Genomic DNA, 16,123 nt, shown 5'->3' on the forward strand with positions numbered 1-16,123 from the left:
CTTTGATCAGTTAATGAATGTAGAGACGGTCACATCATGGCCTGTGGACTCTGGTGCTCTCCTGCATCAGCAAAGTCTTTTCTCACTTGTTTCTTGGAGCAACACAATCCTGCTGTTCTGATCTCCACTAATCTACATGACTTGTAACTTGGCTTCTGTCCCAGGCACGCTCAATGAAGGAAAAAGAAAAAGTTACAAAGGTCACACATAGTATGCAGAGCTCTTAAACAGCAAAAGTTATATTTTAACAAAAGGAAGAACAAAACACTTTCACCATTTTACAGACTAGTAAGGAAAATGATTCCAGAAATGTGACTCGGAACGCTCTCAGCATCTAAGCACATGTAGATCAGTCTGATTCAAGTCTGGCATTCTCTATAAAGCAAAGTAAAGGCTGTCAACAAAAGGACTGAACATCTCTGGAACAGCAGGTACTGGTACTTGCAGACACAGGATTCCAGCATTCTCAGGAATATGGGCTGGATGGCAACTGTTAGCCAGACGCAAGACCACACCGCATTGGCCAGTGAGCAACAGCCTATCCTTCCGAATTATTTAGTATGGATTCAGGAGATGGGACCAAGCCAAGTTGGCTGGTCAACGGTTCCTCTATCAGTCATGGTGGTGCCAACCCAACCCCCCTTGACCCTTCCTTATGTAGATCAGTACCCTATGGTTCTATAGGATAAGATCCTTTCGACAGCGCAGTTTCTGCAGACACACAACATCAATTGGAAAAATCCAGTCTTACCCCCTTACAAAGGATGCTTCATACATACATACATACATGCATACATGCATACATACATACATGCATACATACATACATACATAAATATGAATATATATATATATATATATATATATATATATTATTATTTATAGCACATGGCAGTGGGCATCTTGTCTTACAAATCCAAAATGGTCAGAGAGACCGGACTCCACTATATGGCATATCAGAATGTATCCAATAATTCCTAAACACCTGGCTAAACTCTTCCGTTACATGAAATGAATTGCCATAATTGACATTCCATTACATCTAAGGCAGGGGTGAGCAATAACTGATTCTCCAGCCATTGTTGAACTACAAGTCTCAGCATGCCCTTGTTACAAGCACATGATTAAAGTAACAAAAGCAAAGCACGTAGCCTGCATCCATGATTCAGCAACATACACCACCGCAAACCAACCACAAGTTGCCACATGTAAATCAATATATAATTTACCATCCATAACAAATACTACAAACATTATTGTACAGATGTGTCTACGTTACAAGCTACCATTCTAGATTCTCAGACCAACAACAAATGTTACAATATCACATAATGAACCATCACAGTTATCGCTTCCTAAAACTACCGCAAACACATTTAACTATACTATGCCATTAATCCCATTAGTGTGTTTCTATATACTGTAGTAGGGTGAGAGTTTGATACTTCACATTGGATAGAGGAGAGAAGATTCCAAGCAAGGTGTGGAGAGATCAATTCTGGAAGAGAAAGTGTGTTCTGTGAGATTCAAATGATCTATAGCTGGTGTATAGTACACTTAATTTTGTTGCCCTATTGTGGGGTAATGACAATAAAGTGAATCTCATCTCTCGATGTAGTCATAACCTATTATTTTAGGTATGGCCTCGTTTGTGAGCTAGCCAAAAATGCTAATTAAACAAGGCCTTAGCCCGGTGGTTCCCAAATTTTTTGGAATCACAACACCCTGGCGTATCAGAATTTTTTCACGGCACCCCTAGGATAAAAGCTTATTTACAAATGCAGAAAAAAATAGTAAATTAAGTAAATTGTGTTTCAATGGGTTCATTATGTGAAGAGGGACAGGATTCACCTCAGTCAGTCCACATATTTTATGATTGGAAGCCACAAGCACTGGTTTTGGCTATTACGATGACCATACATAATTTTATTTGGTCCTGGACTATCAACCAGCGGCACCCCTGCAAGTGTCCCGAGGCACCCCAAGGTGCCATGGCACACAGTTTGGGAACCACTGCCTTAGCCAGTGAGCTCTTCCCCACAGGTGTTGAAATGTTAATTAGCTTGCTCAACCAGTTTTTGTTTGTCTGTGACAAATATATGTAATATTAGTAAGCCCGCTCGAAGCAAAGGCTTCAAAAGCTAGTCTGCTACCTTGTGACTGCCTCTGTGTTTGTGCATGTGTAAGCGAGAAAGAGATGTAGTTTCACTCGCTGCCAACAGATCTCAGTGTTTCGGAGACACACAAACGAACACTACACATATATAACGATGAAATGGTGCATGGCCTACATCACAAAACTTACCCGGAAAGACTAAAAGATCTTAATCTGTATAGTTTAGAGCAGAGAAGGGAAAGGGAGGCATGATAGAAACTTTCAAATATACAGTAACAAGGGTTTAAACAAAGTACAGATTGTAAGCTTGCAAGCAGGTCCCTCCTACCTCCATGTCGGGTTGTATCAGCCCAGTTTGTTTAATCACAGTTGTTTCCAATTGTAAAGCGCAACAGAATATGCTGCGCTATATAAGAAACTGTAAATAAATATTAAATACAGGAGGGAGACATCCTTCACAGGAAGAGGAGAAACTGAACACGAGGACATCTCCTGAGTTCCCATGCTTGCTGTTGTGCCAGTTGGACAGTTTAATTACATATTGATCAACCTATGCACCTATCCTCATATATGAAATGACTATTGTCCTGAGGGTTGTAAGCTAGCCGTCCTCTTACCTCTCTTTCTGTTTAACACCCAGTTTTGTTGTATCCATGTGTTCCCAAGTATAAAGAACAATGTAATAAACTGTTAAATGTTAGTAATATTAACCAGGATACATTAGATGTTTGGGCTTGAAGAAAATGCAATCTAGAAACCCTGAATGTCCGCATCTAGTGATTTCCCCACACACTTGCCAAAGCAGAAGGCTCCCAATGTCTGATCTTTGGTCACCTAGTCAGGCTTTCTAAGGCAACTATTTTAATGTAATGCACTGCAAAACTAGTATGAAGTAAAATTGTACATTGCCGACTTTGGTTTAGTCAGCAGGGGTGGGGAACCTCAGGCAGGGGGCTGTATGCAGCCCCCGTAGCCGGTCTGAGTGGCCTGCCCGGCGGCTTTGCCGGGAGTCAAGTACAGGGGGAGTTCTTGCGAGATTCCTCTAATTCAATGGCAGCCGGAGACTGTCAGTCCTATTCAGCAGCAGCCGCTGGAGCGTGGGAGGGCTGCAGCAGGACAATTTGTAAGATACATTTTTAGATATGGCGCCCCGAAGGATTTTTTCCCCATACAAACGGCCCTTGGCACAAAAAAGGTTCCCCACCCCTGATTTAGTGGCATAACATTTGTTTCCCTCAGAGAATAGATTATACATGGATCCCTTAGTTTTCACATTTGCTTGCATTGTCTGTAAAGCTGTATGTTTATCTCAAGCATTTCTAAAGTATTTCACATTTAAATCTAGATGATTTTCCTTGAGCCACTGATGTTCCTTTCATCTATTTCTTACAAAATAGTAGACGGGCAGTTTTGGGCTGACTACCTGAACCACACAGTGCTATATAATACAGTTGGAGCAGCCACTGATTATTCTCTGTCTTTGGCTGTGGCAATGTTCTCTTACTGGGTTTGCGGTTGTGCCAGCATGCTAGTTGGTGGATGATATTGGTCAAACTTGGTATCTAGCGCACATCAGTGGGGATCCACAGAAGGCGCAAGTAATTCATTTGCCCCCAGCAAAAAAATATGGATGATTTTCTGCATAGTGAACACACCTTATATGTATCCTATGCATGTTATGGTCACCTTACATTTTTGGTCTGCATTGTAAAAGCACTTGCACTGTAAATTCGCCATATATGTGTGGGGTCCTACATTACAGAGCAATCACAGGTTTTGGGAACGTGCAATAAGGGTGTGGTATGCGGTTCCGACAGTCGGGATCCCGACAGTCATCAGCTCGACGTCGGGATCCCGTCTGGCCGGACTCAGACAGCGTGGACAGCGCAACAAAGCCCCTTGCGGGCTCGCTGCTCTTGCCACGCTGCGGGGGCGGTGGCTCGCTGCGCTCGCCACCTATTCTATTCTCCCTCTATCGGGGTCGGGGACCCCCACGAGGGAGAATAGCCGTCAGGAAACTGGCCGTCTGTGTTTTAACAGTCGGGATAATGACTGTCGGGACCCCGTCCGGCACCCGTGCTATAAAAAGCAGAGAAATAGCCTGTGAGCAGTTTATTAGGATGATCTCTGTTGTATCCATATTTCCATGAAATGCTTTAATTATTGTATATCAGTCACTAGGATGTTCTCTGTATTTTGTAATTAAATTCTTGATTTTATTATATAGCTGTCACTATGATTTTTGTATTGTAATTTACTGTTATGCACCCTGTATTGTAGGAAGTCCATAGAATGGTCTATATATTACATATAGATTACAAGTATGATTTCTGTATAGTTGTCATTGGAATGCTCCATGTCTTGTTTAGAAACCAATATAATGTGCCCTGTATTGTATAATGATCATTAGTTTGCTGCCTATATTTAGTATAGGGGATTAAAATGCTATCTGTTTTGCGTATAAGTAGCTGGAATGCCATCATTAATCTATAAATCACTAGAATAATATTAGAATTCTCTTATTGTATAGAAGTCACAAGGCTTCCTTAGGGGGTATTCAATATGTGCCGGATCTGTTTTGATGAAAACTGCCACGGATTATTGAATTCACGCCCGTTTTATGCCGACACGCCCACTTTCCGACACTCGACAGCCAGAACATTGAATACCAGCCGTCAAGTTGCAGGCAAGTTGGGCGAAAACGGCCCGGGATTCCGACTGTTGGGACGTTCCGACAGTCGAAATCCCATATTGAACACCCCCTTTGTGTATTACAGTAAATATTGGCTCCAAACTGCAAAATTTACCTATGCATCTATAGGATGATTGTGGAATATAAGCTTGTGTGTCAAACTACAGTTATACCTAGAACAAATGATTGCATTCAGTGTTATATCAACACTGAATTCAGTGTTGAAGACGGCAGAAAAGATCATCGGGGTGGACCTCCCCACTGTCCAAGAACTATACCCAGCCAGGGTTAAGAAGCGTGCAGGAAAGATCTGGGTAGCCCAATTACACCCTGGCCACAACCTGTTCTAACCCCTTCCGTCAAGCAGGCAGGCGTTATAGGTCCATCCCAGCAAAGACGACAAGAACCACAAAAAGCTTCTTCCCAATAGCTGTCCACCAACTAAACAATACTGAACGTCCCAAATTCTAACTCAAACTGTTCTACAGTATATACGTGAAATGTATGTGATGTATGTTATGCCTCTGCTATCTTCCCCCCTTGTGTTCCCTGCTTAATGCTGCACTGTTACCGCAAAAAATTCCAAGTGTACGCGAGTATACCTGGCCAATATACAGTAGCTGATTCTGGTTCTGATCATCTGTTTGCTTCTATTCTCTTTTCTATTCCTTTTATTTGGTTTATTATTTCTTAGGCACAAAGCATTTTGTGATTGCTTGGTTTTATCAGATATACGTATGGACAATAAATCATTCCTGGATCTTCTCTCCACAGTTTCCTGGCAAGCTGTCTAGGAGAGGCTCTTCTAGTGTATGCAGCGAGGACAAGCGCTTGAGAAATACAGCTATCCTGGTGGTACCGGACGCCTACACAACTGGATTATATCCACATTTATCCATTCCCATGAACAAAACGCCAAGAAAGAGTTTGTTTTATTCATTAGAAATGTTTCTGTCCATTATGATTTTAATGAAATGGAGAATTACAAATGTTTTCTAACTGGTGTTTACCTACTCGTCTGTCTGTCCAAGTGGAGATGACTTTGGCGGAGTTTATCGCTAACTCAAGACACTGAAGGGAACCAAAGCCTAAACCCATAACACTGTGTGTACAGGATTACTTATGTTGTATAATACAATGCCAGTAATATAACATGGGTAAAGAAGCAGTACATGGTTGTAATGTTCATATACTGTAAATCATCAGACAAAATAACCCACAACCAAAACATCTGATCTGTTTTTATACTTGTGTGTGTAAAAACAAACAAACAAACAACGATTTTTCACTTTCCCATGATATATTTTTTTTAAACCATGCAAGTAATCAACAGCTTTCATATTTTGTTTGTTCCTCTTATTTTGTTTACAGTCATTATTTATAGAAATAATCTTAAATTATTTGTGTAATAGTATAGCTTACTTTGCTATATTTTGGATTTTACACATTGTACAAGAATCATTTTCCATTTTATATACTGTATACAGTGTATTCTACACTTTTGCTTTAAAATTATATAATTTTTAATATAAACAATAAAGTTGTAATGGCTTATTTTGGCAAGTGAAGACTCCTGTTTGTAGCACTGTTTTGAAGATCAAGAAAAAATGTCGAACCCGCACGGATAGGGGAGGGGTCTAGGGGGCTCTTGGTAGGTGTGGCTTCCCAGCAGCTGCTATGTAACAGGTTAGTTACTCCTGTATAGGTATGAAAACAGAAAAACAAAGGTGGTAGCATAGCTAAAAATTAATTTCAAAAGAGAATTGGATGATCTCTTCAAAAGTTTTACTTGAATAAAAAACAAGCACATGAATACAATAAACATACTGTAATTGGCATGTATAAAATATAATTGATCATAAACGCCCAGTTCCACACTATAGCAGCAATAGGAGAGTCCGTTCCTAGTAGGCCCAGGTTTATCAAGAGGAAAACATAGTTACCGCTCCATATATGTTGGTGGTTGCAATGTCCTGGTATCCACGTGGTATCTCCTGTGTGAGCAGCTCTCGGCGGCATGCCCTTAGGATGCAACATCTCTGTGCATCTTTTCAGCCACCATTGCTTACATTTCTGATACCATGCATGTACACTTGTTCTTTGTCATCTGTTATCTTCTTATACTGTGAATCAGAAGCACCATCAGCAGCACCAGATTATGCTTCCATAGTTGCCCTTGCAGTTCTCTCCTCCCCCTGCTCTCGTTAGATGGATTTACAGTGCTTTGATTGATAAAACTGTGAGATTGCAGCTGCAGTGTACAGATGCACCTATGCCCTTCTCCCCATTCTGTATCTCTTCCCCCTCCTCACATCTGTCTCTCTGCTCCCTCCGTATCTGCTCTCTCCCCCAGTGGTGAAGCTACAAATATTGCTCTCCCAGACAAAAAGTCTCTGGTGCTCCCAACATTATATTATTATTTTTTACCTACGTGTTTAGTGCCAGTGGTTACATGATTAATGCCAGGGTTTTCCTTCTAATCGCCAGGCGTTACATGATCAATGTCAGGAGTTTCTTGCTTACATGCTCATTGCCAGGGGCGTAACAAAAACTTCATGGACCCCTTATCTAAATATTAAGATATAGGCAGAATCCAGAGGGAAGAACAGAGGTAGAAAGCAGGGAGATAGGGAGAAGAAGTGAGGTAGAAGTCAGAGATACAGGTGGAAAACAGGTGGAAGAATAAGGGAACACCACTGTAGGCCAAGGCCATGCAAATGGCATGGAATCTGCAAAAATGGCCTCTCAAAAATAGCCACCGCCATCCAGGAAACACATGCTAGAGGTCCTAGACCTTTAGTGGGGTATTCAAATGTTTACTTTTGGGCGTCCTTTTTATCACACCTTTCAAATTCACGCATCTGACGTCTTTTGAAGTAATGGTCGGGTTTGCTATTCAAATGTTTTTTCTTTAGACGCCTAATCTGCTGAAGTTGTCTTATTTATTACGCCCATTTATTCCCCTCTTTTAATCTCGCGCCCATTTTATCCCTCTTTTTTTTTATATCCCGGATTGCATATATTTTATTTGCGTGCCATTTTATTCTTTTTTTTATTCCCTATTTTGTTCCACCTGTTTTTACCCTGCCCTCTGCCATACAAGTTTGTCTCCATTATAAGAGCGCCCCTCACCCCGTTAAGCAGATGCCATTTAATTCGCACTGCTCTCGCCCAACTACACCCTGATGTGTCCTGTACTGTGATTCTGAAGTTTGCCAGACGGGGTCCCAACAGTCGGGATCCCGACAGTCATTTACCCGCTGTCTGAGTCCGGCCAGTCGGGATCCCGACATCGGGCTAATGACTGTCAGGATCCCGACTGTTGGAACCCTATACCACAACCGATTCTGAAAAGCAGATGTGTGAGCAGGCGGATGCCACATTCAGGGAGCTGCTGGGGAAGACGAAGAGCAGAGGATGTTTGCTGCAGCCTGCCGCCCACTCAAGAGAAGACGGGCAGCTGCGCTGTGCATGGAGCCGGAGCCTGCCGCCCACAGGAGAGACGACGAGCAGCTGAGCTGTGCATGGAGCCTGCTGCCCACAGGAGAGACAATGAGCTGCTGCACTCAGCAGGAAGCCGGAGCCTGCCGCCCACAGGAGAGACGATGAGCTGCTGCACTCAGCAGGAAGCCGGAGCCTGCCGCCCACATGAAAGAATACGAGCTGCTGGGCTGTGCAGGGAGCCGGAGCCTACCGCCCACAGGAGCGAAGAGAAGCCGCTGCGCTGTGCATGGAGCCGGAGCCGGAGCCTACCGCCCACTGGAGAGAAGAGGAGCCGCTGCACTGTGCAGGGAGCCGGAGCCTACCGCCCACAGGAGCGAAGAGAAGCCGCTGTACTGTGCAGGGAGCCAGAGCCTACCGCCCACAGGAGAGAAGAGGAGCCGCTGTACTGTGCAGGGAGCCTGCCCTACCATCCACTAGGGCGTGAAGGGAGAATATATTAGTGTGCTGAGTGCAGCGAGGCACCGAGCTCGAAGCATGGCGAGCACACGCAGGGCACTTTTTCAGTGTCCATGTCAACTATTGTATGTCAACATTAGGGACAAAAAAAGTCAAAAGGTCAACCTTCCCATTATTGACCTAATGCAAGTGTCGACCTTTTGACCCTTACAACCTTAACCATGTTGGCCTTTTCCAAGTGTCGACCTAAGCCCTGTTGATCTTCAGTGGTCGACCCAATGACCCATACGCGTTTTGCCGGTGTGCTTACACTCTATGTGGGAGGTGTGCCTATACTCTATGGGGGGATGTGTGTCTATACTCTCTTACACAGGTTCTCAAACTCGGTCATCAGGACCCCACACAGTGCATGTTTTTCAGGTCTCCTCACAGAATCTTTGGTCCAACATGTCATCCCTATGTTGTTCTGCCTGATAGAGTATACGACCATACATCACTGAGCCGCCTGATCTCGTCTGATCTCAGCAGCTAAACAGTTACTGGCCGGATCAGTACCTATTGGGGGACTGATAGGGAATATCTGGTGTCGTATCGATTACAGGTGACCACACAACATCAGGTACCTCAGGAAAGACCATTGTTCTGTCCTCACTCCCTCCCTATCCTTCAAATCTTTTAGCTGGCACCGGCAACTGCCACTAATACCCTTTGGCAACACACCATACCATATGCTATCCGTCTAATCCTTAGACGTTCAAAAAAGCAGGGGGTGGTCCCCCAGGTGAAAGAAAAAATCTTCGCCAATCAATTGTGATCACTATTTACTATTACAGTAATTAATTATATCAATGTTTACTGTGTATTATTTGTTTTTTAGAATTGACACATGCTAATTTGTCTTCAATTCTCATATTCTTGACGCCGCCTACTGACGCGCACATTTATTTTAAGAGAACCTTAATAAAAGTTACATATTAACTCAATCATTTTTTACACACCATATATTTTTGTCTATTTGTATTAAGTGTGCCCCAAAAAACCTGTTGTGTTCTTCCTTTGTCCTTCCTTTTGGACACCCACTTTCATACAGCTTTTGCGCTGAACTTTTTTGGGAGCACCACCAACCCAGCACCACAGACAACACCTGTCATTATTGGTCGCATGTTAGTAGAATTAATGTAATTATTTTTCCTACTTTATCACCTATTTAGCTTGTGACGATCCCCCCCAGTTTCCTCCTCACAGAATCACAAGTAAGATAATTAGCTCCACCTGTGGATCTTTTAGAATGTGTCAATGAGTAATGAGTGCACCTGTGCACCTGCCAGGTGACCTAAAAAATGTGAGCTGTGTGGGGTCCTGGGGACCGAGTTTGAGAACCCCTGCTCTATTGCATTTTATTATTTTTAAAGTTTATCCTTAACCCCTTACAAAAAAAAGGAAATTTCATTAAATAAGCCATTAATTAAAAAAAAAAAAAAGCAAAAAAAAATTGGGTACTTATGTAATATCTGGGCTCCCGTTTTTCTTATGAGACCGCATCCGCTCGCCACGCTTCGGGCACGGTGGCTCGCTGCGCTCGCCACACTATATAAAATCAACTCCATGCGTAGTTTGATAGTAGGGGTATGAAAAATGGGGTGCATTTAACATGGGAGCCCAGATAATACATGAGTACCAGAAACTTTTATCACCACCCGACACCCAGGTGGATAAAATGACAAGAAATTGACCAATTTTAGACGACTATTAAAAGGCGTGAAACTTATCACCAAACATTTGAATACGAAGCCCATTGAAAATGACTGTGAAGTAAAAGATGTTTAAAAACTGTCAACTTTTAAAAGACGGGGAAGAATTGAATAGCAAAATAATATCACGACATATAAATGTTGTGAAAAAAAAAAGGGAGAATAGGCGTGAAAAAAAGAACAGACCAACATTTGAATACCCCCCCTTAGTGTCAAGGGAAGGAAGTGCTCCAAGAGCTTTTTCGAAAGTGCGAATTCCAAGAGTGCTGGTACGCGCTGAGCAGTAACCCCATGGCAATAAGCATGTACCCCCAGGCAAGGAGCGAGTAACCCCTGGCAATGAGCATGCAGGTAAAAATAATATAATATATGGGGGCACCAAAAACTTTTTGGGCAGGGGGGCACAACGTCTCTAGTTAGGCTACTGTAAGGGAAGATGGTAAGAAGACAGAGAGAGATCGGATGACGGTAATAAAAAAAAAAGTTTATAATATTATCCAATATAACAGTGGATTGTTGAAGATCAATGTGTTGCAGTGATGCACACAATGCCTACGATCCAGCCATCAGTTGCAGCACTAGTGCACTCTGCACAGTCAGCACGGGGGTGGGGCTGTGTGAGTGCAGTGGAAGTGAGGAGCTTTAGGAAGGATATGCACTGCTAATATCAGCTTGTGACTGGACCCCTTCAGCTTTAGGATGAAAATCTGTATTATTGGGACAGTCACAAATTGCCAGGAGACCTTTGATTAAGTCCCCCACAGAGGAAGGGGTGGGGGCTCGGGTGAACACTGGCAGACTGCTGTAGCAGGAAGTAAACTTTCCTGTCTACAGCAGAACAGTAGATGCCATGGGCCTGTTTTATAAGAAGGCCCGAAGCTGCAGCTCCATCAGGCCCATTGTTACTCCGGCCCTGGTGAGCGTGCACTTTGTGGCATTAGACCTTACCCCCTAAATACCCATGAATTGCAGCAGTAATGTATACCTGACTTTCCCCCAAGCCACAGTGGGGACTGCAGCACCATTGCTATGCCTCTGCCCACCACCATATCTGTGTCTCGAGGAACTGAGGAGGTAGGGGCCATGCTTTTTTCATTTAAACACCACGATATCTGATGGCAGCCTTGCTTCAGGTTTATGCAGACCCACTGCTTAAAGTAAGCTACTTAAATGCTCAATTATCGGACAAGAGGAAAAATCTTTAACAACACACATTTGGTAGGAAAGTCTGCTGCCACTGGGCATGTTCTACCTTTAGAAAAACATGTAGTAGCCACCAGCCAGGCTCCAGGGAGGGTCTTTCTGTGCAGCTGGAAATGCCCCCTGAATTGGCCTATGTAAAGCGAGGGGTGTGTGTGGAAAAGACAATCACAAGCCGCAATCTAGGGAGATGTACAATTTTGATTGGTCCATGTTTACATCATTAGTCAGGGCTATAAGTGGAAAAAGAAGGGGTCAGGGGGCACTTTAATAAAATCTTGTTGTAGGTGGTAATGCAGCTTTAAAAGAAATGAGGGACACATTATTTACATAAAATTAAATGTGGGTATAGGCAGATTTACATATGAAATACTATTATCCAGTTAATACTCCTAATGAACAGTAACTCACAGCTGCCATTTACTAATAAATTAAGAACCATTGTTATTCAAAAATCTATAGCATTACAGCTTGCATCTATCAGATTCTAACAAGTTATTTGATATAAATCAGTATGTGTAGGTGTGAGGTTGCCTATGATACTATGATTGTAGTAAGGTTTCTTTGACAACGGTATATTTTTATTACCTAAGGCATGTAGATGTTACATACTGGGATTGTCTTTGTTATACACAGAGCTAAGAGATGCTACTTTACTTACGTGATGGAAAGTTGGAGTGCTGGAGAGAAAAGAAACACATTCTGTCACTTTGAAAGGGATTTATACGTTCCTAATATTTAGTTCTGATTATGGTTATTGCAATGTTTTTGGCGTTAATATTAAAATGGCAGCATAAAGTTAAAAGCAAATTGGCCAAAACATAAATACAATGTAACCTAAGCTGTGTGTAGGGTTACCACCTAGTCCCTTTAATTCCGGACACATGTTAATTACACAGGTTCTGTGGCAGTTTAAAATCAGGTGAAGTGGAGTCTTGAAGTCAGCCAGCCACAGAACCTGTGTAATTAATATGTGTCCGGAATTAAAGGGACTAGGTGGTAACCCTAGCTGTGTGATGTAATCGCATTTCTTATTTTACATAAAATATTGATATACAGTATCTATAACATTGCCCTTTGTTAAAGTAACCTCGACTGACCAGCACCAGAGCACTGCCTCACAGGAGGTGAGACATAGAATGTTAATCACTCTGTGCATTATTTAGGACTAATTAGGATTATGTGAAGCAGTTCAAATATATAACGGATAAGTACTATTTTACTATTAACGGATCTTATTTACAGTTGAAAGCTGTGCATATGCTTGTTAGTACATGCCTAGGAATTTTGCTTATTGAGCTGGAATATACAAGGTATATTACTTTGTCCACATTTAATACAGTAGGATCCTGATTATGGTTCTAAAATTGGGGATCAATAAAATTGTGATAAAAAGTGATAATCCAGCAGCGGCACCTACCTGGACATAGGAGGGGGGCTGCTGCAGGATCTCCACTGTCCTGGGTCCCGACATTTATACAATGCAGTTGACCGGTTCCGTGACGGTACTGTATATGCGGAAAGCCTGGCTTCTATGTTCTGCATTGGCTGCATGGTAAGGCAGGTACTAGCTTCCTACAGAAAGCCAACTCTCTGCCTATCGCTCCATGGACTGGCAGTCCCAAAGGGAGGAAACACCTCCCAATGGGACTGCTTTACTGCAAGTGAGTGGCAGGTAGAACTTCTAATAGGAAGTCACTGCCATTCACAGCGAAGTCAGTAGTCATTGGCCTGACCCCCCCCCCCCCCCCAACATAGGGTTACAAGGGTACATCAGGATGGCGGGCTCCTGGCGAGGCACAGAATGGCAACCCCTATGAGCTGCATGTATGCATACAGATTGCAATCAATACATGCTACTCAATCAGCAAATAGGTGTTGTAAGTGATATAGCTGTAATACACAGCATAATAATACTTACTGTAGATCATAGTTGCCTACCCTCCTGCATTCTGCAGGAGACTCCCTGACATAGCAGCAATCTCCCTCTCTCCCTCATTAGTCTAGCAATCTCCCTCATGTCACCTAGCCCACATTACACGGTTACATTTTGGGAAAAAAGTGAGAGATAGATACATTTAGATCATCAGCACCATTCCCAGCACTTTACCAAGTATAGTAGCTCTTACTAACTGCTTTGGGGCTCATCTACATATGGATATAAGTCATTTTACAAGATTCCCCTCAGATGTAGCAGTACACACCCATGCTTCTAGGTGTCACATTCACAATCTTTTCACAATCGCTCCATATATGAAACTAGACACACCCTTAGGGTGGAGCATGACATGCCCCCTCAATGGGGGTGCTTTGCACAATTCTATTACCAACAATAATCTCCCTGAAACTCGTTTTCAAAAGTAGGCAAGTATGCTGTAGATGCCACTCCAGTGTGGTCGGGCTGCAGTCCTCTGTGCCTGCCCACCGCTCCCCACCCTGCCAATGCCTCCTGCACTGCCGGAAGCCTGCGCCATCCCCTCCACCGTTGCGATTACAGCCGCCCGGTTGGCCGACCTGATGATCTCTTTTCGCCGCAACATTCTCTGACTGCTGGGGGGGATGCTGCCTGTAGCACCGGGTCCCGCAGCATCGGTCATCAGAATAGGCACTAGAAAAATTGCTCCTCCCCTAATACCCCTATCCAGCGCCGGGTCACCTGAGCCCCTAGCTCCCCCCAGTTATGGCTCTGCTCATTATTGCACAAGTGGCTGTGCTCAAATATGTAAATGCAACAGAAGGCGCCTTGTGTAAATGGCTTCTGTGACCTGCTGCAGCATCTGAACATGCAGCATCAGTTCACCTGCATAAACAGTGGTAATCTCAGATTATTCAGGATGACTGTCCTATTTACGCAGTTTAAACTAGTGAGAGTGTGTCCAAGGAAACAGCATCTGGCTTCAGGAAGCCCAGTTGACTCCAACACTCTACTGTGTTCGATCTTGCAGAATGAGATCTGTGGCATCTGTGCATACAAAGAGCTCTCAAATTTAGATCAGGCATAGAAATAACAAATGAAAATTTAGTATCATAGTACTGCCGCACTTTAACATGCAATCCTTAAATTATCACTGTCACTGCGCATGCAGTGGCAGTGATAATTTACTGCTGATAATAGGTTCACGGGGGATAATTAATTTAGCAGTGGTAATTTAACTCTGATAATGGGTTCGCTGGGGGCTATCCAATTAGCCCCAAAAAAGAGCACTTTGGAAATATGCTTCAGATGCCTCTGGCACCCAAAGCATAATCTGTGATAAATTAACTACACCTCGCTGATCCCTATATACCCGCCACTATATTATTGACCCCTATATACCCTACATTACTGGCCCCTCTACATTATCGGTCTATGTTACACTACATTGTAAAGCATTGGAGGTAATACCTCTGCATCTGAAAAACACTATAAAAAGTAAATATCTAAATAAATAAAGTGGGCAACAGACGTATCACCCAACCAGACTTAAACCTCCTATGCGGCCCATTCTTTTTGTAATAGATTTCATCACATCTAGTACAAAAAAGCCTGAGATGTGTTAAAGCAGCGTGCTTTTTCTACTAGATGTGATGCGATCTACAGTAAGAACGGGCAGCACAGACTTTACATTGTGATGTGCAATGTGATGTGCGCGCATTGCACCTGTACATCGAAGCGTGTATGGGCACCTTTAAAAGCAATCATTTCCCCCCCTCTTTTTAAATAAAGCTTGTTAGTATCCACAGAACACTGTATATGTAATGTAAAAACACATTCATATGAACACTGCCCCCTCCCCCAACTTAAAACACTGACACACACTCCTATTATCCTCATGCTAACAAATGTGACACAAACCCCCCCCCCCCCCCCAATGGCAACTCTAACCATCACTCCCACACAGAGAGGTCCTTTTACACATAGGTCCCCCTCCCCCAACATACACACTAGCAACTCATATACATACACACTGACAGCATGCACCGTTCACACTGACATCACACACACATTACACATCATACACACCTCATGTTGGAAGGAATGTCCTAAGGACAAAGCTATGGTCAAAGGATTACGACCTGGCTCTGAAGATAATTGGTGAATGCAATGATAATTTCACAGGTGCGATGTAGGTTTCACCCATGCATAGGCTTACCATACACTCATAAAATCCACAGTATTTGAACATTATTAGTAGTAGTACATGAAAGAGTCCAGTGCTATTCAGTATAGGGACAATGCTCTAAGTGTGGGGTTTAAGTTATAGAGAATCACCCAATGCTAATTAGTACTGGTATTACTGAAATATCACCTTCCAGATCTTTGTTGTATTCTTAGCGACCTAATATAAATAACATTCCTCGATAATAACAATAGATTAAAAAAACTGGAGAAAAACGTCACACGAGGCTAAAGCTTGATACACACTAGGATGACGGATGGGTCATCCGGCTGACCCACTGTCCTTTCTTATTATTGGTAAGTGC

The 16,123-nt window shown here is 43.0% G+C and overlaps 1 protein-coding gene across 1 annotated transcript in view; it reads left to right on the plus strand.

The window, feature by feature from the left end:
• SLC35D4 (solute carrier family 35 member D4) overlaps nt 1-6,053 on the plus strand; it is a 121,886-nt gene extending 115,833 nt beyond the window's left edge. Inside the window, 1 exon segment of the mRNA XM_083187522.1 lies at nt 5,583-6,053. Within this exon segment, the coding sequence (XP_083043648.1) occupies nt 5,583-5,643 (61 nt within the window). The 3' untranslated portion in view covers nt 5,644-6,053.
• The last annotated feature ends 10,070 nt before the right edge of the window (nt 6,054-16,123 follow it).

The sequence above is a fragment of the Crinia signifera genome, chromosome 5 (assembly GCF_055691185.1).
Source record: "Crinia signifera chromosome 5, ASM5569118v1, whole genome shotgun sequence".
NCBI lineage: Eukaryota > Metazoa > Chordata > Amphibia > Anura > Myobatrachidae > Crinia > Crinia signifera.